Source organism: Phyllobates terribilis, unplaced genomic scaffold, assembly GCF_046119375.1.
Source record: "Phyllobates terribilis strain yellow unplaced genomic scaffold, ASM4611937v1 Scaffold_761__1_contigs__length_706479, whole genome shotgun sequence".
NCBI lineage: Eukaryota > Metazoa > Chordata > Amphibia > Anura > Dendrobatidae > Phyllobates > Phyllobates terribilis.
Genome location: NW_027363521.1, coordinates 312,383 through 336,111, shown reverse-complemented (window position 1 = coordinate 336,111; position 23,729 = coordinate 312,383). Strand labels below are relative to the sequence as shown.

At 53.0% G+C, this 23,729-nt stretch overlaps 2 protein-coding genes across 2 annotated transcripts; both read right to left on the bottom strand.

The window, feature by feature from the left end:
- Nucleotides 1-2,607: 2,607 nt before the first annotated feature.
- Nucleotides 2,608-5,460, bottom strand: LOC141238556 (nuclear factor 7, brain-like). Its single transcript, XM_073668456.1, has one exon. The coding sequence runs from the start codon at nt 5,250-5,252 to the stop codon at nt 3,663-3,665; it is 1,590 nt and encodes a 529-aa protein (XP_073524557.1). The 5' UTR covers nt 5,253-5,460; the 3' UTR covers nt 2,608-3,662.
- Nucleotides 5,461-18,789: 13,329 nt separating this feature from the next.
- LOC141238548 (uncharacterized) lies at nt 18,790-21,111 on the bottom strand. The gene is made up of 5 exons (XM_073668445.1): nt 20,692-21,111; nt 20,149-20,250; nt 19,789-19,893; nt 19,492-19,545; nt 18,790-18,941 (listed from the first exon to the last, which is right to left on the bottom strand). The coding sequence occupies exons 1-5, from the start codon at nt 20,990-20,992 to the stop codon at nt 18,790-18,792; spliced, it is 714 nt and encodes a 237-aa protein (XP_073524546.1). The 5' UTR covers nt 20,993-21,111.
- Between the last annotated feature and the right edge of the window lie 2,618 nt (nt 21,112-23,729).

Below are 23,729 nucleotides of genomic sequence, written 5' to 3'. Positions count from 1 at the left end.
GCTCGATCCCTAGCTCTCACCCTTTTCCCAGTTAGGGTTAGAAAAAGTGTGTAAAAATTGAAAATGTAATATGTTAGTATTTTGGGGTTTTGTACAGGGGATACGTTTTACATTTAGAACAGCTCCCTCTGCTGTTCACTGTATGTCTTCTCACAAAATTACTAATGACAGGAGAGTCAGAAAGCTACAAAAGAGCCCAGTGCAGCCCATGGGCAGTACATGGGTCCATACGGTCTCTCAGCCTCTGGCATTTCAGTTGCTGCCTATGCAGAGCAAAGCAGTCAATGTGGGCTTCTGTGCTCTGCATAGGCAGAGACTGAGATGATAAAACTCACTTCATTATACTGAGAGCTTTGTCATCTTGGTCGCTTAGACCAACAGACGACCATGGAAAAGAAGCTGCGAATAATGTTCAAAGAAAATGGTACGGAGAGCTCGTCCTTTAGTTTTTCAGTTTGTAAAGTTAATTTTTACCATGTAACCTGGGATTGTGCTAGAAAAGATGATTAACGTGAGCTTTGATTCACTGGATGTAGATTGTAGAGGAACAGTAGGTATTGTATACCCAGAGATTAGACATAAGCTTATAATGCAAGGTACAAAGGTGATAAAGCTGCCGGATGGACAACCATCTGGCTAACAACTATCTCTTCAGGTGGTTCTGTGTTCTCCATGAGACTCCTCTAGATCCTGCTATCCTCTCCAGACTCTGCTAACCCCTCCAGCCTCCCCCGTATCCTACAGAATGCTATGTCCCCTCCAGACTCCCCCGTATCCTACAGAATGCTATGTCCCCTCCAGACTCCATCCCGTCCACACTCCTCCATCCCCTCTAGACTCCTCTGTCTCCTCTAGATCCTGCTATCCTCTCCAGACTCCCCTGTATCCTACAGAATGCTATGTCCCCTCCAGACTCCATCCTTTCCTGACTCCTACATCCCATCAAGACTCCTCCGTCCCCTCTAGACTCTTCTGTCTCCTCCAGACTCCTCCATCCTCCTTTCTTCCAGACTCCTCCAGACTCTTCTTTCCACTCCAACCCCCCTCTGTTTGCTACAGACCCATCTGTCCCTTCCAGACCCCTCTGTCCTCTCCAAGACCCCTCTGTCCTCTCCCAGACTCCTATGTCTCCTCCAATTTCCCCTGTCCTCCTCCAGACTCGCCTGTCCCCTTCAGACTTCTTTGTCCCTTCCAGACCCATCTGTCCTCCTCCAGTCTCCTCCTTCCTTTTCCAGGCTCCCCTGTCCCCTAAAGACTCCTATGTCCCCTCCAGGCTCCCCTGTCCCCTAAAGACTCCTATGTCTTCTCCAGTCTCCCCTGTCCTCCTCCAGATTCCTGTGTCCAGTCCCAGAGCCCCCACGGTCTTCACCAGAACCTTTTGTACCTTCTAGACCCCTCCTCTCTGTCCCTTAAAGATTGTCTTCTCCAGTCTCCCTGGTCCTCTCCATACTTCTGTCTACACTAAACTCCTCTGCTTCTGTCAGTCTCCATCGTCCCCTCAAGACTCCTATGTCTTCTCCAGTCTCCCCTGTCCTCCTCCAGATTCCTGTGTCCAGTCCCAGAGCCCCCACGGTCTTTACCAGAACCCTCTGTACCTTCTAGACCCCTCCTCTCTGTCCTTTAAAGATTGTCTTCTCCAGTCTCCCTGGTCCTCTCCATACTTCTGTCTACACTAGACTCCTCTGCTTCTGTCAGTCTCCATCGTCCCCTCAAGACTCCTATGTCTTCTCCAGCCTCCCCTGTCCTCCTCCAGATTCCTGTGTCCAGTCCCAGAGCCCCCACGGTCTTCACCAGAACCTTCTGTACCTTCTAGACCCCTCCTCTCTGTCCCTTAAAGATTGTCTTCTCCAGTCTCCCTGGTCCTCTCCATACTTCTGTCTACACTAGACTCCTCTGCTTCTGTCAGTCTCCATCGTCCCCTCAAGACTCCCATGTTATCTCCAGACTCCTCTGTCCCATGAAGACTCCTCTTTCCTTCTCCAGACTCCTTTGTCACCTCCAGACTCCTCTTTCCTCCTCCAGACTACCCTGTCCTATCAAGACTCCTGGGTCCGTCCAGACTCTGCTTTCCTCCTCCAGACTCCGCTTTTCTCCTCCAGACTCCTCTGTCCTATCAAGACTCCTTTGTCCCCTCCAGACTCCTCTTTCCTCCTCAATACTCCTCTTTCCTCCTCAATACTCCTCTTTCCTCCTCCAGACTCCGTTGACAGCGGCTTATTTCCTGGAGAACAATAAGATAGGCAGTTGGAAATGTAATATCTTGGAGGAGTCAGGACACATCGGCCTGTCAGCTGATCCCGATACCAGCCGGTTTGGCCAACGTTTCTCTAATGTGTACGGCGAATCCTTAACCTCATCCATGGAAAAAAAATAAAACCCCTCAACCCCGATGTCCTCACGTTAGTCAGTTCCCTAATAAACCCGCACACCTGCAATAGCTACTGGCTCAACGTCCATTCAGCCGACATCCATTTTTGTGTGGATTTAATAGAGAAAAATATAAATCACGACATTTTTTTATACAAATCCCTGTAAATAATCTGATCGCTGTGTTGTGCGGGTCGTTACGATTACAGGGACACCAAACATGTCCGCGTTATTTGCCGATTTGTGATGTTTATTATTATTATTTTTTTTTTTTTTAAAAAAGTGCATTAACAATTACATTATTTAATTGTTTTTCATTATTTTTTAGTAATTTTATAGGTAGAAAAACAATCTTTTATTCTCCATTTATCAGTATAATCTGCGTGTGCAGCCAGAGCCTACAATACAGATCAAGTACACAAAATTCTCCCAGAGCCTATGGCTCAATTGCCTTAGCTCCTGCCTGTAATGTTGAAGGTTGTGGGTTCGAGTACCAGCAAGACTCACAAAAAAAGAAAAAAATGACATTTTTGTAATTGCTTTTTATTATTTTTAGAAGTATTATAGGAACCCCAAAAAAAAAAATCAGACTTTTTTTTTTCACCTCTAGTATACAGGGAACATAGAAATACACTGTTATGTACAATGTATCTCTAGGTACCAGTATAATTTGCTTCTGGGTTCACTGCCTGCAATACAGCCCAAGATTACCAAATTCTCCTATCTACATCATTATGGGCTGCGAACACCCGATCACAAGAGAAGAAGTGATTATTATCATTTAATTTATGTTGGTACAGAGAGATGTGCCCCCCCCACATCCCGAGGAGGAGGAGCAATGATCAAAAATTACATAATTTACCCAAAGAACTGTCTCTCGGCTTTATACACAACCCATTAGGTTCTTTACCCTCTGTGCCGCCCTTAACCAGGCTCCTTTATAGTTATCTACTCATATTTGAGGCCACTTGAAATACAACAATAAGTAATTGTATAATATTAGAGCAGAAAAAAAAAAACTATAACTAAAGTTTCTGATTTCCAAAAAATCTCCAGGGGTTGCTGGATTGTTCTTTTCTTTTATACCCTTCATGAATTTAGGAGTTCTAGGCGGTTCATACATAATAGTAAATCGCAAAATCCACAACTACATAAGTAAGACAATCCCCGAGTCCACCCAGCCTTATTCACACCCGTCATTGGTTCTTTGTGCCGATGTTCTCACGAGAATAACCCAACCCCGTGAGATTCGACAGGTCAGAAGACATTGTGGCAACACAGACAATGTTCTCGCATTATTTTAGCTTTTCGTAGTGTGCTATTCTCACCCTACAGTCTTCTTGGTTTTTACCCCCAGGTACCCAAAACGCAGCATGGAGGGGCTCGGAGAATGTGGCGGTGAAGGTGTACAAGTGTCTCTCCAAGTTATTCATTTCACAGAAGGATAACTGCCCGGCCTCGTAATCCAGATTGATCTTCAGTCGGTGGCTGGAAATATTGTGCGGTAATATGACTGTCTGTTTACCATCATGCCTCATAATAAACTTATTATTAAACCCCCATAGACCCCAGGACTTATTATTGACCCCAATGACTGAGGAGTTCCCTTTTCTCTCTATGCTGGGATAACACATCCCAACCGCCCAACCTCCGGATTTACTGATTTCCACCTCCCAATGATGTCGTCCCGAAGAAAAATTCTCAATGCTTAACACTTGAAAGCACTGGAACCGATGTGGAGTTTCTGGACGATTCTGGCTTTCTTCTGACCAGGAGACGGTCTTCAAGTCGTCCGATAATTGTAGATTATTAGCTGCCGTGTCTATGTCCAGCAATAAGTCTGTAGATTCCCGCCAGTCATTGACTCCATATGCAACGTCCATCACATTAGATAAACCTACATGCAGCATCTGTGAGATCAGATCCTCATCCAGCTCGCCCACGACGTACGGCTCTTTATCATACTCATTCTGGTCCTCGTCAACACCACAAACGTACGTTTCTTCTGATTCCTGTAGAATTATTAGCGGGTCAATGACGTTACAAAGCTGCCCAACATGGTCCATCTTACTGTACAGCTCATCCTTCTCAATTTCCAGATGTCTGCTCAGATCCGAGACTGACAAGGACACTTGTTCTACTTGTCTGGAGGTCTCGCTCAGGACCTCGTTGGTCAGAACTTCCAGCTGTTCCACCATGTCTTCTCGCATGGACCTGACTCTTCTGATGACACCTGCTGCCTTAGCCTGAATCTTTTTGTCATGCCAGTTCAGGCTCTGAATCTTTATCTCAGCCTTTTCCCTCTTGGAAGACAATTTATCACGGATTTTTGCGAGCGTCTCCTTTTTAGTCTTTGTCGCACTGTCCAGTGACTCAACGTGGTGACCAAGGAGCTCACAATCTCGCTTGCACAACTCACAGAGACATAGAGAGTCCTCGGAGCAGAAATACTCCAGGAGCTTCTTGTGAGCAGAACATTTTCTGCTCTCTGGAGATGTTTTCAGCTCGGAGAAGACATGTTTTGGTGACTTACTGTGGAATCGGAGATGATGGTCACAGAGGAAAGCCTCGCAGTGCTGGCAACAAATAACAGCGGCTACTTTGGACGGTAGACAGTAGGCACAGAAGTTGTCTTCTAGCTGCAAAGAGTGGAAACGTTGGGCAATATTCGTCAAAGCCAAATTCTTCCTCAGTGTGGGACGTTCTGGTAGATGTTCTCTGCATTCAGGGCACTTGTAGATCCCGGTTCTGTCCTGACCATCCAAGAAATTATCTATACAACTCTGGCAAAAGTTGTGTCCACAACTTAAGGTGACGGGATCTCTAAAGATGCTCAGGCAGATGGAGCAATTTAGCTCTTCCCTCAGATCAGCAGACGCCATCATGAAGAGTAGAAGGAAACAAACTGAAGAAATTCTTCTTCTTCTTCAAAACTATATCCAACCCTCTCGGAGATGACACCACTGGAATTTGCATAATTGATAAGTCCGAGAATGTTTCCCGGTTTTACAAGGAAACTTTACGACAAGAGATTACTGATAATTCTGTTTTCTTCTGGACTGAAACTGTAAAGACAGAAGGAAGCCATTGGCACATCTTGAACTTTGGGCCCGAGGTGTAAAGCGATGACGCTTGGAATAAACTAATAAGAGTGTGGGAGGAGGCACCGCGATCAATATTTCAATATTGTAGTCAGATTTTGGTGTCACTCCAGGGGTGGTGATAACTACAGGCATCTGGGGCACAAGCCCCTGCATTGGCCGATCGCCAGTTTCTTCTGTATTCGCGTAAGCAGGAGGAAAGATGGTGGAGCAGAGAGCCATTGACTCCCTGCTCCACGTGGTACGCTTGTATATCAAAGTCAAACCAAGAACTGGGCCTCCGGTGGCCCGGGACAGGTGAAAGGCCCGGCTCATTGTGGGAGTAGGGTTTGGCGAGTATACATTGTTTTTTTCGTTGTCAAGGGCCACTAATAATAGGGGGATAGTGAGGAACAAAGGAACATCACTACTACTATAGTGTAGAGCACAATTACTGTGGGGGCGCAAATTGGGGCTCTAATGAGTAGGAATGCCTAAACGGGGGCATTACTACTAAGTGGGGGACTAAGAGGGCCACTATTTTTTTTAGTTGGGGGACTATTACTGTATAGTGGATGTAAGGCAGCGCTAGTCATCATAATGGGGGATACTCGCTGCACCGGGTCAATTAAGGCACATAAGCAATGTCCTTCCGATATTTCTCAATGCAGTTTATTATTTCATCATAAACCGCTAATCACACAGTCCATCTTAGTATACGCCCGGCATGTTTACACCTATCACCTCCGGGAGCTTCTCAAGTGGCAGACCGGCATATTACACACATCACAATTCGGGAGCCTTTCCAGCGACAGATACGTCCACTTGACTCCCGTTATAGCCCTCAGCTAGGCAACAACATAAATGTCCATATAACGCAGCGTTTTACCTTTAGCGGGTTTTGGCTGCTACAGTCCGTTTATTCCGCCACCACTGTGGCTTTGCGGCTTTCCCAGGTGGGGGTCTCTAGCCGTTGTCCCCTCGTAGGCTACTGGTATGTCTTCCACACTTGACATCCAGCCTGCGCCTTTCAGGGTTCTTCACCAAGCCGGCTCTCCCTCAAAGGCCACTGACATCCACGCACAGGATCCAGGCTCGGCCTTTCAGGCTGCCAGGCCTCACGCCTCACACCGAACACAGGCCTCACGCCTCACACCGAACACACCTGTCTCAAATTACCAGGGTTTATATATCCTGTGCACACACACACACACATACTGACAGGACCTTGCTGTTGTCACAGTCATGTGATCAGTCAGCTGTGTGTATAGGTCCTGTGTGCTGTCCCAGTCATGTGTACAGACCTTTACTGTGCATACAGGACCTGTATGATAAAGGAAGGGGGGGGATCTCCGCAAAGCAGAGAAAAAGGATGGTCACACTAGTTCATATGTAAAAAAATATTACTTTATTAGAAAAATATATATCACATCATGTACATATACATACGAAACATGTCCTGGAAAACAGAGTGCTAAGACCAAGACATATAAATTAAAAAGGCCATGATCACAAAAAAATAATAAAATTTGTGGCGCACCCGCGGCAAATGGTAGGCTAACATACTGCAAGTGCTAGTAGGGACGAAAAAATATATATATATATCAATATTCAAACGACTCAAAATTAGGGAATATTCCATCCCCATGTTACATCTGCATCCCTATATGGCATCTAGGATACCCAATAAACTGAATATAATCACTCCCAACATACATATATAAATGGTACCATTAATTAGTGTCCAAATATTGGGGAAAGGTATACCTGGATCGTTGCTCAGCCACCAATTGAACCGCAGGTAAGCGTCACCCCAACGCACGTTTCGGTAAGAAACCTTCTTCAAGGGGTGATCATATCTACCAGCCACCCACTATTTATACCCCTATGTCCAAAAATGTAATGTGCATGTGCTTTGCCGGCGTGCGGAAGTAAAGCACGCGACCCGCCCCCCCAGCTGCCATGGAGACACATGACCTGAGCACGTCATATGATCAGGAAGTCCTGACTCCCCATGAGTGTCGCCAGGTAACTACGGAGACGCGTCACCTGATCGTAACACGTGATCCGGAAGTCCCGCCTCCGTCGTCAAGGACGCTGTAAGCACTGTCTATCCAGCCGTGGAATGACGCGGACACACCGCCGCCACCGAAACGCACAACGGCGTCGGCATCCAAAGGATGCCAAGGGCCGATGCGCGCGTCAGGGAGGCGGAGGGACCGCGTACCAGCTGGACAGCCCAAGTGTGCGTCAATGCCATACATACAGTGCTGTACTAGAACCTACAGAGGCCAATGCATATAAATATAGAAAAAGTGGCATTGTCATATGCACATGGCCTTCTATAAATCGAGTGTAGGAAAAGGGGGGAGGGAAAAAGGGGAAAGGGGAGGAGAAACAGGAAGAGAAAAAGAGAAGAAGAAGAGGGAACGGGTTCCACAACTCTATTATCCACACATTGTACATATGATGTATCTATCAAGATGTCCCAGGTTACACTATACTGAAGGAAATAAAATTCCATATATGTACACAATGGACTCACCAATGGTGATAGTCATATGTGGACATATTCACATGAATGCACATACATTATTAACCATCATCATATTGTATATTGTCGTATGCAGCTCCATTTCTTCTTCATATCTTTACTCCACCAGGACACCATCCCAAATCCCTTGGTCGGTGCTCACCGAAAATCAGTATATAGTGTATTTGATAGCAGTCAATCAGTAAAGATAAGTAAGCCAAAGTAAGAGGTATCGATCTAATAGGGGTAAATACATATGAAGTTAAAAACTGGAAAGACAACAATAAAAACATATACATATTGGTCATGGAAGATGCATCAGGCATCACATGCAGGTATGAGACTACAAAAATGGGACAAAACTAATATTTTCATTCAACCCCTTGGGTTGCAGGGTTTTCAGCGCCCAAATCCACTTAGACTCTAACTGGGCTAATCTCTGTGTGACACGGCCACCACGGATACCAACAACTATATTATCGATACCCTTTATTCTTAATCCCGTGGCGTCACATCCATGGTATAGCTTAAAATGGCGTGGGATGGTTTTGAGCGTGGATACGTCGTTATGGCCACGTGCCGCCTCAATGCCCAACACATGCTCTCTTGCCCGTGTTTTGCCTGCGGTTCAATTGGTGGCTGAGCAACGATCCAGGTATACCTTTCCCCAATATTTGGACACTAATTAATGGTACCATTTATATATGTATGTTGGGAGTGATTATATTCAGTTTATTGGGTATCCTAGATGCCATATAGGGATGCAGATCTAACATGGGGATGGAATATTCCCTAATTTTGAGTCGTTTGAATATTGATATATATATATATTTTTTCGTCCCTACTAGCACTTGCAGTATGTTAGCCTACCATTTGCCGCGGGTGCGCCACAAATTTTATTATTTTTTGTGATCATGGCCTTTTTAATTTATATGTCTTGGTCTTAGCACTCTGTTTTCCAGGACATGTTTCGTATGTATATGTACATGATGTGATATATATTTTTCTAATAAAGTAATATTTTTTTACATATGAACTAGTGTGACCATCCTTTTTCTCTGCTTTGCGGAGATCCCCCCCTTTCTTATATCCACTAGATGGTCTGTTCTGAGGATTTAATCATATATACAATAACATGGGTCCATTGGGACTTGATATATTTCATCCTTGTTTATTGTGGTGGTGTTTCAGTCTCTCATTGTAGGACCTGTATGATGTCACAGTCATGTGACCAGTCAGCTGAGGGAAAGGTATATGGTCAGGTAAAACACATCCTAGACCATTACCGTAATGCAAGCACGTCGCTGCATTACATATCCCCCCCCTCTGTTCAAACTTGTGGGGTTGAACACATAATATACACAATCACCTCATATCCCACAGCTCATACTGAGACCATGTACTTGTCAATTGCGCTGTTCAGCCCCTGGAATATTAGTCAATGACATTAGCCCATTCCTTAGGGACCTACCATTTGTCACTGTCACTGACCGTCGGGTCACCTTTCCGGGTCGTAACCTTGTCAGAGCTCCCCCGCTCCCAGCGGTCAGTCATAATCTTGTCAGACCTCCCCCGCTCCCAGCGGTCAGTCATACAGCGGTGTGACTCACATGCCCTGGTATCTAAGGTCCGGTTCGACTCCGTACTGTCCCGTCCTCTATGGGGTCGTTTGTATGGGCTGCTCAAACCTGAGTTACTGGAGGTCTCACTACCTCTAAACCCACACCCACTACTCTCAGGACATCTTGAAAGGTCCCTAACTCCAGCTGTAGCTGTTCTGTTATTTAGGGGGCCCTTTCTCTGTCGAGTCTCACTATTTCTAGACGGCTTCCATCTTCTGCTGCTCAGATGATGCTGTCTTTCCACTCGCAATCTAGCGAGATTCAATTGTTCTACCTCCTGCAGGTAGGTCACTCAGTAATCAATCAGCATGCGTATATATTCTAGGCTTTCTTCTGTTCCTACAGCGGAGAATGACACCATGCCGTCTTCATCTGGTATCCAGTCCTGATGATCACGTGGACTGCTTACTTTCACCACACCAGACTTCTTGACCATCATCTGCATGGCTCGACCATTTCTCCCAACGAGCTTCCTCACCAGAACATGAGGCACCCGGATGACCTCTTCGCGCAGACTGTGAGCTTTTCTCCTCAACTCCAGTTGTCTAACGGCTTGTTCCGTCTTCAACCGGAGAAACCGCTTCGTGCGAATACATCGCCAGTGCATATCACTTAGGATCGCCACCCTCTTCACTGTGACTTCGGTCGTGGACAGGACCACCAGCTGTTTAGCTTCGGAGGTCGAGTACACCTTACAGGCTCCCACAGCCTTCTTAAACTCCTCACGCACGGACTCACGGGTGCATTCTTCCCTCAAATCCTCGGGTACATCTATGAGGCATTTGTACCGAGACGTTTCGGACTCACCAGTAGTTTCCAGACGATCAACCAGCTCAGGGTTCAGGGACAACTGACTTTCAGCTTCTTCCCCCTGTATGCTTACCCTGAGCTGCCTCACCGCTACAAATTCACGAATTTTCGTCTTGACCACTTCCATCTCATACTTATCTTCTGTTACTCTGCTCTTAGCTCTCCTCAGGTCCACCTTCTCATGGTATAAGGGAGTGAGTGCAACGTGTTTGCCCTTTTCCTTCTCCAAGGAGGCCTCGCTCACCGAGTGATACTTTGTCAGGCGACTTTTGAGCCCGGAAACCTCTTCCTCTAGTTCCGTCACTCGCCTCTCAGCGGCCCGTCTCTGAAGCTCTTCCTGCTTCAACTGCTCTTTTAACAGTAGAGTTCTCTCAGACCTCTCTTGCTTCAAATGGGCCTGAAGCAATTCCTTGAGCTCCCTGATCTCGGCTCTTACTTCCACCGAATCATCCAAGCTCGCATCACTCGAGGAGGTATCTGCTTCACACCTCCCATCACCAGCGGCCAACTCCTGGCCCTGGTCTGTGGCTTCTCCGATGGACTCCTCCATCTTTTTCCGCTCAGCTTCCATCTTGCTGACTGTTTCTTTAAGGCACGTCTCCGCCCTCTGGGGAGTTTCACAGGACATCTGCAGCTCCTTCACCTGAGCTTCCAGACCTAGGGTCTTTCCACGGAGATCATCATTCTCCTCACGGGTCTCTTGCAGAGTGGTCTCAACCACTTGGCGCACTTGCTCTGCACCCGCCTTATCCTCCTCTAGTTTTTCTTTTACCTTGAGGAGATCCTCATAATCTCTCTTAAGTTGTTGCAGTTCCATACCGAACTTTTCATCGCACTCCTTCTTGGAGTCACACAGCTCCTGGTGGAACTGTTCGCGCAATCGTTCTAGGTTTTGTTCACGCCCAGCAACTTCATGCTGCAGCGCCTCTTTGAGGGCAGACAGCTCTAACTGTACCAGGGAGAAGCGATCTTTCACCTCGCATAACTCATCTTCACACACCGCTTTGTCAATCTGTAATTGAGAAACCTCCTCCTTGATTTTGCGGCGGTCCTCCTTAATTCTGTAGAACATTTCCTTCCAATGGTTAATTTCCGCGTTGCTTCCCTCCGTGTCTCGCTGCCAGTTCCTCATAACGTATATTTTCTGCCGTTCAGACTCCAGGATCCGTTGGTCTGAGGACACGTTCCCCAGGTTTTCACATAACTGCTGCACGTCACTCTGACCCTGCTGGCCGATAGGCTCCAGCTCTTGGTCATGACTGGCCGCCTCCTCTTTCAGGGCTGTCGGATCCTGACCCGTCAGTCTCAGTACCGTACCGGAGGTTGCTACTGGCAATGTCATCTCCTCTTCTACCTCTAAAGGAGGATCCACACTTGAAGCATAGGCGCACAGTACTATATTCTCTTTATTTTCATTTTCAGGGAGTACTACCGGAGCAACCTTTTTGTGGCCCTTGCGTCGTCGACGACGAGAGGGGGACTCTCTCCCCTCGTCTAGCCCCTCCTGGAAAAAATATTCGTGAGCCCCGCCGAGCCACCGGAAGCCAAGTTTGAGTGCGACGATAATCTTCGCAACCCCGCCGAGTTGCAGCCAGATGCTTTTAATTTCGTGAGCCCCGCCGAGCCACAGCAAACCAGGTTTGAGCGCGACGCCAATCTTCGCAACCCCGCCGAGTTGCAGCCAGATGCTTTTAATTTCGTGAGCCCCGCCGAGCCACAGCAAACCAGGTTTGAGCGCGACGCCAATCTTCGCAACCCCGCCGAGTTGCAGCAAACAACCGAATTTGAGTGCGACGACAATCTTCGCAACCCCGCCGAGTTGCAGCCAGATGCTTTAATCCACACTCGTCCTGTGCCGTTGCCCCTAGCAACCAGACTGCAGCTGCCCGCATTCTCGAACCATATGTAAGGCAGCGCTAGTCATCATAATGGGGGATACTCGCTGCACCGGGTCAATTAAGGCACATAAGCAATGTCCTTCCGATATTTCACAATGCAGTTTATTATTTCGTCATAAACCGCTAATCACACAGTCCATCTTAGTATACGCCCGGCATGTTTACACCTATCACCTCCGGGAGCTTCTCAAGTGGCAGACCGGCATATTACACACATCACAATTCGGGAGCCTTTCCAGCGACAGATACGTCCACTTGACTCCCGTTATAGCCCTCAGCTAGGCAACAACATAAATGTCCATATAACGCAGCGTTTTACCTTTAGCGGGTTTTGGCTGCTACAGTCCGTTTATTCCGCCACCACTGTGGCTTTGCGGCTTTCCCAGGTGGGGGTCTCTAGCCGTCGTCCCCTCGTAGGCTACTGGTATGTCTTCCACACGTGACATCCAGCCTGCGCCTTTCAGGGTTCTTCACCAAGCCGGCTCTCCCTCAAAGGCCACTGACATCCACGCACAGGATCCAGGCTCGGCCTTTCAGGCTGCCAGGCTTCACTCTCGGCCTCCCTAGGCCTCCCACACACACGGAGCACAGGCCTCATGCCTCATACCGAACACGCCTGTCTCAAATTACCAGGGTTTATATATCCTGTGCACACACACACACATACTGACAGCACCTTGCTGATGTCACAGTCATGTGATCAGTCAGCTGTGTGTATAGGTCCTGTGTGCTGTCCCAGTCATGTGTACAGACCTTTACTGTGCATACAGGACCTGTATGATGTCACAGTCATGTGACCAGTCAGCTGAGGGAAAGGTATATGGTCAGGTAAAACACATGCTAGACCATTACCGTAATGCAAGCACGTCGCTGCATTACATGGACAAAAAGATGGGATTATAACCCAGTAGAAGCCTAGAGGGGGGCTACTATGTTGGTCTCTGACCCTTGGCGGTGGTCATATCTGACCCTTGTATAGTCCTCTTAGAAGCAGTGGGTCTTCTGCCTCTGATCTTAGCAATAGAGGAGACTTGGTGGGAAATTGTTTTGGCGTCATCCATGTTGAAGCGTGTATATCACTACATGGGCACGGTAGCGTATATTGTGATGTCATTTTCTGTGAACTCTTAACCCGAAACTTTCTTATCTTCTATCTTCAGCTCCGGGAAATATTAGAGACAAGGTCTAGTAAAAGGAGGAAAAAAACATGTGAACTCTGCACAAAGCAGGTTACATGGATTCACGTGAGGCTTCCTGTAATTCTACCGATTCTGGCCATAACTGATAAAAGTTACCAAGAAAAAGAGAAACAAGAAGAGGCAACTTCTCCGAGCATTCAAGGGAAGGGGCAGAACACGGGCGGCCATAAACGCCATCAGGCATATGAGACACGTGGAGATCAGGGGTGGGGAATGTATCTGGCCTGTGAGATCTACCAACCCGAACCAACAGAAGTGAAAATGGTGAACCTAGCAAGAGAGGCCGGGCAGCCGCCACCACCACCACTGAGCAGGAGAGGCCGGGCAGCCGCCACCACCACCACTGAGCAGGAGAGGCCGGGCAGCCGCCACCACCACCACTGAGCAGGAGAGGCCGGGCAGCCGCCACCACCACCACTGAGCAGGAGAGGCCGGGCAGCCGCCACCACCACCGAGCAGGAGAGGCCGGGCAGCCGCCACCACCACCGAGCAGGAGAGGCCGGGCAGCCGCCACCACCACCGAGCAGGAGAGGCCGGGCAGCCGCCACCACCACCGAGCAGGAGAGGCCGGGCAGCCGCCACCACCCCTGAGCAGTAGAGGCCGGGCAGCCGCCACCACCACTGAGCAGGAGAGGCCAGGCAGCTGCCACCACCACCACCGAGTAGGGGAGGCCGGGCAGCCGCCACCATAACCGAGCAGGAGAGGCCGGGCAGCCGCCACCACCACAGAGCAGGAGAGGCCAGGCAGCTGCCACCACCACCACCGAGTAGGAGAGGCCGGGCAGCCGCCACCATAACCGAGCAGGAGAGGCCGGGCAGCCGCCACCACCACAGAGCAGGAGAGGCCGGACAGCCGCCACTACCGAGCAGGAGAGGCCGGGCAGCCGCCACCACCACCGAGCAGGAGAGGCCGGGCAGCCGCCACCACCACCGAGCAGGAGAGGCCGGGCAGCCGCCACCACCACCGAGCAGGAGAGGCCGGGCAGCCGCCACCACCACCGAGCAGTAGAGGCCGGGCAGCCGCCACCACCACCGAGCAGTAGAGGCCGGGCAGCCGCCACCACCACCACCGAGCAGGAGAGGCCGGGCAGCCGCCACCACCACCGAGCAGTAGAGGCCGGGCAGCCGCCACCACCACCGAGCAGTAGAGGCCGGGCAGCCGCCACCACCACCACTGAGCAGGAGAGGCCGGGCAGCCGCCACCACCACTAAGCAGGAGAGGCCAGGCAGCTGCCACCACCACCACCGAGTAGGAGAGGCCGGGCAGCCGCCACCATAACCGAGCAGGAGAGGCCGGGCAGCCGCCACCACCACAGAGCAGGAGAGGCCGGACAGCCGCCACTACCGAGCAGGAGAGGCCGGGCAGCCGCCACCACCACCGAGCAGGAGAGGCCAGGCAGCTGCCACCACCACCACCGAGTAGGAGAGGCCGGGCAGCCGCCACCATAACCGAGCAGGAGAGGCCGGGCAGCTGCCACCACCACAGAGCAGGAGAGGCCGGGCAGCCGCCACCACCACCACCGAGCAGGAGAGGCCGGGCAGCCGCCACCACCACCACCGAGCAGGAGAGGCCGGGCAGCCGACACCACCACCGAGCAGGAGAGGCCGGGCAGCCGACGCCACCACCACCGAGCAGGAGAGGCCGGCCAGCCGACACCACCACCGAGCAGGAGAGGCCGGCCAGCCGACACCACCACCGAGCAGGAGAGGCTGGGCAGCCGACACCACCACCGAGCAGGAGAGGCCGGCCAGCCGCCACCACCACCGAGCAGGAGAGGCCGGGCAGCCGCCACCACCACCGAGCAGGAGAGGCCGAGCAGCCGCCGCCACCACCACTGAGCAGGAGAGGCCGGGCAGCCGCCACCACCACTAAGCAGGAGAGGCCAGGCAGCTGCCACCACCACCACCGAGTAGGGGAGGCCGGGCAGCCGCCACCATAACCGAGCAGGAGAGGCCGGGCAGCCGCCACCACCACAGAGCAGGAGAGGCCGGACAGCCGCCACTACCGAGCAGGAGAGGCCGGGCAGCCGCCACCACCACCGAGCAGGAGAGGCCAGGCAGCTGCCACCACCACCACCGAGTAGGAGAGGCCGGGCAGCCGCCACCATAACCGAGCAGGAGAGGCCGGGCAGCCGCCACCACCACAGAGCAGGAGAGGCCGGACAGCCGCCACTACCGAGCAGGAGAGGCCGGGCAGCCGCCACCACCACCGAGCAGGAGAGGCCAGGCAGCTGCCACCACCACCACCGAGTAGGAGAGGCCGGGCAGCCGCCACCATAACCGAGCAGGAGAGGCCGGGCAGCTGCCACCACCACAGAGCAGGAGAGGCCGGGCAGCCGCCACCACCACCACCGAGCAGGAGAGGCCGGGCAGCCGCCACCACCACCACCGAGCAGGAGAGGCCGGGCAGCCGACACCACCACCAAGCAGGAGAGGCCGGGCAGCCGACACCACCACCGAGCAGGAGAGGCCGGCCAGCCGACACCACCACCGAGCAGGAGAGGCCGGGCAGCCGACACCACCACCGAGCAGGAGAGGCCGGCCAGCCGCCACCACCACCGAGCAGGAGAGGCCGGGCAGCCGCCACCACCACCGAGCAGGAGAGGCCGGGCAGCCGCCACCGCCACCGAGCAGGAGAGGCCGGGCAGCCGCCACCGCCACCGAGCAGGAGAGGCCGGGCAGCCGACACCACCACCGAGCAGGAGAGGCCGGGCAGCCGACACCACCACCGAGCAGGAGAGGCCGGGCAGCCGACACCACCACCGAGCAGGAGAGGCCGGGCAGCCGACACCACCACCGAGCAGGAGAGGCCGGGCAGCCGACACCACCACCGAGCAGGAGAGGCCGGGCAGCCGACACCACCACCGAGCAGGAGAGGCCAGGCAGCCGACACCACCACCGAGCAGGAGAGGCCGGGCAGCCGACACCACCACCGAGCAGGAGAGGCCAGGCAGCCACCACCACCACCGAGCAGGAGAGGCCAGGCAGCCGACACCACCACCGAGCAGGAGAAGCCGGGCAGCCGCCACCACCACCGAGCAGGAGAGGCCGGGCAGCCGCCACCACCACCGAGCAGGAGAGGCCAGGCAGCCGACACCACCACCGAGCAGGAGAGGCCAGGCAGCCGACACCACCACCGAGCAGGAGAGGCCGGGCAGCCGACACCACCACCGAGCAGGAGAGGCCAGGCAGCCACCACCACCACCGAGCAGGAGAGGCCAGGCAGCCGACACCACCACCGAGCAGGAGAAGCCGGGCAGCCGCCACCACCACCGAGCAGGAGAGGCCGGGCAGCCGCCACCACCACCACCGAGCAGGAGAGGCCGGCCAGCCGACACCACCACCGAGCAGGAGAGGCCGGGCAGCCGACACCACCACCGAGCTGGAGAGGCCGGGCAGCCGACACCACCACCGAGCAGGAGAGGCCGGCCAGCCAACACCACCACCGAGCAGGAGAGGCCAGGCAGCTGACACCACCACCGAGCAGGAGAGACCGGGCAGCTACCACCACCACCACCGAGCAGGAGAGGCCGGGCAGCCGCCACCACCACCGAGCAGGAGAGGCCGGGCAGCCGACACCACCACCGAGCAGGAGAGGCCGGGCAGCCGACACCACCACCGAGCAGGAGAGGCCAGGCAGCCGACACCACCACCGAGCAGGAGAAGCCGGGCAGCCGCCACCACCACCGAGCAGGAGAGGCCGGGCAGCCGCCACCACCACCACCGAGCAGGAGAGGCCGGCCAGCCGACACCACCACCGAGCAGGAGAGGCCGGGCAGCCGACACCACCACAGAGCAGGAGAGGCCGGGCAGCCGACACCACCACCACCGAGCAGGAGAGGCCGGGCAGCCGCCACCACCACCACCGAGCAGGAGAGGCCGGGCAGCCGCCACCACCACCACCGAGCAGGAGAGGCCGGGCAGCCGCCACCACCACCACCGAGCAGGAGAGGCCGGGCAGCCGACACCACCACCGAGCAGGAGAGGCCGGGCAGCCGACACCACCACCAAGCAGGAGAGGCCGGGCAGCCGACACCACCACCAAGCAGGAGAGGCCGGGCAGCCGCCACCACCACCGAGCAGGAGAGGCCGGCCAGCCGACACCACCACCGAGCAGGAGAGGCTGGGCAGCCGACACCACCACCGAGCAGGAGAGGCCGGCCAGCCGCCACCACCACCGAGCAGGAGAGGCCGGGCAGCCGCCACCGCCACCACCACCGAGCAGGAGAGGCCGAGCAGCCGCCGCCACCACCACTGAGCAGGAGAGGCCGGGCAGCCGCCACCACCACTAAGCAGGAGAGGCCAGGCAGCTGCCACCACCACCACCGAGTAGGGGAGGCCGGCCAGCCGACACCACCACCGAGCAGGAGAGGCCGGGCAGCCGACACCACCACCGAGCAGGAGAGGCCGGGCAGCCGACACCACCACCGAGCAGGAGAGGCCGGCCAGCCAACACCACCACCGAGCAGGAGAGGCCAGGCAGCTGACACCACCACCGAGCAGGAGAGACCGGGCAGCTACCACCACCACCACCGAGCAGGAGAGGCCGGGCAGCCGCCACCACCACCGAGCAGGAGAGGCCGGGCAGCCGACACCACCACCGAGCAGGAGAGGCCGGGCAGCCGACACCACCACCGAGCAGGAGAGGCCAGGCAGCCGACACCACCACCGAGCAGGAGAAGCCGGGCAGCCGCCACCACCACCGAGCAGGAGAGGCCGGGCAGCCGCCACCACCACCACCGAGCAGGAGAGGCCGGCCAGCCGACACCACCACCGAGCAGGAGAGGCCGGGCAGCCGACACCACCACAGAGCAGGAGAGGCCGGGCAGCCGACACCACCACCGAGCAGGAGAGGCCAGGCAGCCACCACCACCACCGAGCAGGAGAGGCCAGGCAGCCGACACCACCACCGAGCAGGAGAAGCCGGGCAGCCGCCACCACCACCGAGCAGGAGAGGCCGGGCAGCCGCCACCACCACCACCGAGCAGGAGAGGCCGGCCAGCCGACACCACCACCGAGCAGGAGAGGCCGGGCAGCCGACACCACCACCGAGCAGGAGAGGCCGGGCAGCCGACACCACCACCGAGCAGGAGAGGCCGGGCAGCCGACACCACCACCGAGCAGGAGAGGCCGGGCAGCCGACACCACCACCGAGCAGGAGAGGCCGGGCAGCCGACACCACCACCGAGCAGGAGAGGCCGGCCAGCCAACACCACCACCGAGCAGGAGAGGCCAGGCAGCCGCCACCACCACCGAGCAGGAGAGGCCTGGTAGCCGTCATCATAGAGCAGGAGAGGCCTGGTAGCTGCCATCATGGAGCAGGAGAGGCCGGGCAGCCGCCATCATCGAGCAGGTGAGGCCGGGCAGCCGCCACCACCGAGCAGGAGAGGCCGGGCAGCCGCCATCACTGAAGAGAGTCATTAGCTGCGGGTCTCAAGACAGAGGAGAACAAACTACAAGGAAAACGATCCAACATGGAGCATCCCCACCCCAGAATAGGAAATGAAAATCTACAGATTCAACCACCAATACCAGTCTAACCATATAAATATGGACATTGCTACCGGCAGTGTTCACATCTAGAAACACATCGGACAGTTCTCGGACGTAGAACCATAAGTCAGCGCTTGTCATAATGTGAGACAATCATGGGTAACATCTGAGATCAGACCTATGCCCACACCACCTGCACCGGGGACTAGTACACCGTAGCTCTCACTTTTCTCCTTCTTTCTGTATTGGTACTACTGATACTATGGCTACTGCGTGCGCCACTGCCAGTACTATGGCTGGTACTGTGTGCGCCACTGCCAGTACTATGGCTGGTACTGTGTGCGCCACTGCCAGTACTATGGCTGGTACTGTGTGCGCCACTGCCAGTACTATGGCTGGTACTGTGTGCGCCACTGCCAGTACTATGGCTGGTACTGTGTGCGCCACTGCCAGTACTATGGCTGGTACTGTGTGCGCCACTGCCAGTACTATGGCTGGTACTGTGTGCGCCACTGCCAGTACTATGGCTGGTACTGTGTGTGCTACTGCAGGTACTATGGCTGGTACTGTGTGCACTACTGCCGGTACTATGGCCGATACTATGTGCGCTACTGTAGGTACTGTGTACGCTACTGCCGGTACTATGGCTGGTACTGTGTGCGCTACTGCCAGTACTATGGCTGGTACTGTGTGCGCTACTGCCAGTACTATGGCCGATACTATGTGCGCTACTGCAGGTACTATGGCCGATACTATGTGCGCTACTGCAGGTACTGTGTACGCTACTGCCGGTACTATGGCTGGTACTGTGTGCGCTACTGCCAGTACTATGGCCGGTACTGTGTACGCTACTGCCGGTACTATGGCTGGTACTGTGTGCGCTACTGCCAGTACTATGGCCGGTACTGTGTACGCTACTGCCGGTACTATGGCCGATACTATGTGCGCTACCGCTGGTACTGTGTACGCTACAGCCGGTACTATGGCTGGTACTGTGTACGCTACTGCCGGTACTATGGCTGGTACTGTGTGCGCTACTGCCAGTACTATGGCCGGTACTGTGTACGCTACTGCCGGTACTATGGCCGATACTATGTGCGCTACCGCTGGTACTGTGTACGCTACTGCCGGTACTATGGCTGGTACTGTGTGCGCTAGTGCCAGTACTATAGCCAGTACTAAGGCTAGCATTGTGTGTGCTACTGCTGGGACTGTGTGCACTACTGCCAGTACTATGGCTGGTACTGTCTGTGTATTATTGCAAGTACTATGGCTAGCATTATAATAATAATAGCATTATGCGCGCTACTGCTGGTACTGTGAGTTTGCACTACTGCCAGAACTATGGCTAGCATTGTGTTCGCTACTGCCAGTACTATGGCTTGTACTGTGTGTGCTACTGCTGATACTACGTGTGTGCTGTTGTGTGCGCTACTGCCAGTACTATGGCTGGTACTGTATATGCTACTGCAGGTACTATGGCTGGTACTGTGTGTGCTACTGCCAGTAATATGGCTGGTACTGTGTCTGCTACTGCCAGTACTATGGCTTGTACTGTGTGTGCTACTGCTGGTACTATGGCTTGTACTGTGTGTGCTACTGCCAGTACTATGGCTGGTACTGTGTGTGTGCCACTGCCAGTACTATGGCTTGTACTGTATATGCTACTGCAGGTACTATGGCTGGTACTGTGTGTGCTACTGCCGGTACTATGGCTGGTACTGTGTCTGCTACTGCCAGTACTATGGCTTGTACTGTGTGTGCTACTGCTGGTACTGTGTGCGCTACTGCCGGTACTATGGCTGGAGCTGTGTGTGCTACTACTGGTACTGTGTGTGCTACTGCCATTACTATGGCTGGTACTGTGTGCGCTACTGCCGGTACTATGGCTGGTACTGTACTGTATATGTATTACTGCCAGTACTATGGCTAGCATTATGGATGCTACTGCTGGTACTGTGTGCACTACTGCCAGTACTATGGCTAGCATTGTGTGTGCTTTTGCTGGTACTGTGTATGTATTACTGCAAGTACTATGGCTGGTGCTGTGTGTGTATTACTGCAAGTACTATGGCTGGTACTGTATGTGTATTACTGAAAGTACTATGGCTAGCATTATGTGCGCTACTGCTGGTACTGTGAGTTTGCACCACTACTGCCAGTACTATGGCTGGTACTGTGTGCGCTACTGCCGGTACTATGGCTGGTACTGTGTGTGTTACTGCCATTACTATGGCTGGTACTGTGTGCACTACTGCTGGTACTATGGCTGGTACTGTACTGCATGTGTATTACTGCCAGAGCTATGGCTAGCATTATGAGTGCTACTGCTGTTACTGTGTGCGCTACTGCCGGTACTATGGCTGGTACTGTGTGTGTTACTGCCATTACTATGGCTGGTACTGTGTGCACTACTGCCGGTACTATGGCGGGTACTGTACTGTATGTGTATTACTGCCAGTACTATGGCTAGCATTATGAGTGCTACTGCTGGTACTGTGTGCACTACTGCCAGTACTATGGCTAGCATTGTGTGTGCTTTTGCTGGTACTGTGTATGTATTACTGAAAGTACTATGGCTGGTGCTGTGTGTGTATTACTGCAAGTACTATGGCTGGTACTGTATGTGTATTACTGAAAGTACTATGGCTAGCATTATGTGCGCTACTGCTGGTACTGTGAGTTTGCACCACTACTGCCAGTACTATGGCTGGTACTGTGTGCGCTACTGCCGGTACTATGGCTGGTACTGTGTGTGTTACTGCCATTACTATGGCTGGTACTGTGTGCACTACTGCCGGTACTATGGCTGGTACTGTACTGTATGTGTATTACTGCCAGAGCTATGGCTAGCATTATGAGTGCTACTGCTGGTACTGTGTGGCTACTGCCGGTACTATGGCTGGTACTGTGTGTGTTACTGCCAGTACTATGGCTGGTACTGTGTGCACTACTGCCGGTACTATGGCGGGTACTGTACTATATGTGTATTACTGCCAGTACTATGGCTAGCATTATGAGTGCTACTGCTGGTACTGTGTGCACTACTGCCAGTACTATAGCTAGCATTGTGTGTGCTTTTGCTGGTACTGTGTATGTATTACTGCAAGTACTATGGCTGTTACTGTGTGCGCTACTGCCGGTACTATGGCTGGTACTGTGTGTGTTACTGCCATTACTATGGCTGGTACTGTGTGTGTTACTGCCATTACTATGGCTGGTACTGTGTGCACTACTGCCGGTACTATGGCGGGTACTGTACTGTATGTGTATTACTGCCAGTACTATGGCTAGCATTATGAGTGCTACTGCTGGTACTGTGTGCGCTACTGCCAGTACTATGGCTAGCATTGTGTGTGCTTTTGCTGGTACTGTGTATGTATTACTGCAAGTACTATGGCTGTTACTGTGTGTGTATTACTGCAAATACTATGACTGGTACTGTATGTGTATTACTGCCAGTACTATGGCTAGCATTGTGTGTGCTTTTGCTGGTACTGTGTATGTATTACTGCAAGTACTATGGCTGGTGCTGTGTGTGTATTACTGCAAATACTATGACTGGTACTGTATGTGTATTACTGAAAGTACTATGGCTAGCATTATGTGTGCTACTGCTGGTACTGTGTGTGCTACTGCCATTACTATGGCTGGTACTGTGTGCACTACTGCCGGTACTATAGCTGGTACTGTACTGTATGTGTATTACTGCCAGTACTATGGCTAGCATTATGAGTGCTACTGCTGGTACTGTGCGCGCTACTGCCAGTACTATGGCTAGCATTGTGTGTGCTTTTGCTGGTACTGTGTATGTATTACTGCAAGTACTATGGCTGGTACTGTGTGTGTGTATTACTGCAAATACTATGGCTGGTACTGTGTGTGTATTACTGAAAGTACTATGGCTGGTACTGTGTGTGTATTACTGAAAGTACTATGGCTAGCATTATGTGTGCTACTGCTGGTACTATGGCTTGTACTGTGTGCTACCGTGTGCACTACTGCCAGTACTATGGCTGGTATTGTGTGTGTGCTACTGCCAGTACTATGGCTAGCATTGTGTGTGCTTTTGCTGGTACTGTGTATGTATTACTGCAAATACTATGGCTGGTACTGTGTGTGTATTACTGCAAGTACTATGGCTGGTACTGTGTGTGTATTATTGCAAGTACTATGGCTTATACTGTGTGTGTATTACTGCAAATACTATGGCTGGTACTGTGTGTGTATTATTGCAAGTACTATGGCTTATACTGTGTGTGTATTACTGCAAGTACTATGGCTGGTACTGTATGTGTATTACTGCAAGTACTATGGCTAGCATTATGTGCGCTACTGCTGGTACTGTGAGTAGCACCACTACTGCCAGTACTATGGCTGGTACTGTGTGTGCGCTACTGCTGGTACTGTGTGCGCTACTGCCGGTACTATGACTGGTACTGTGTGCGCTACTGCCGGTACTATGGCTGGTACTGTGTGTGTTACTGCTGGTACTGTGTGCGCTACTGCCGGTACTATGACTGGTACTGTGTGCGCTACTGCCGGTACTATGGCTGGTACTGTGTTTGTTACTGCTGGTACTGTGTGCGCTACTGCCGGTACTATGACTGGTACTGTGTGCGCTACTGCCGGTACTATGGCTTGTACTGTGTGTGCTTCTGCTGGTACTGTGTGCGCTACTGCCAGTACTATGGCTCGTACTGTGTGCGCTTCCGCTGGTACTGTGT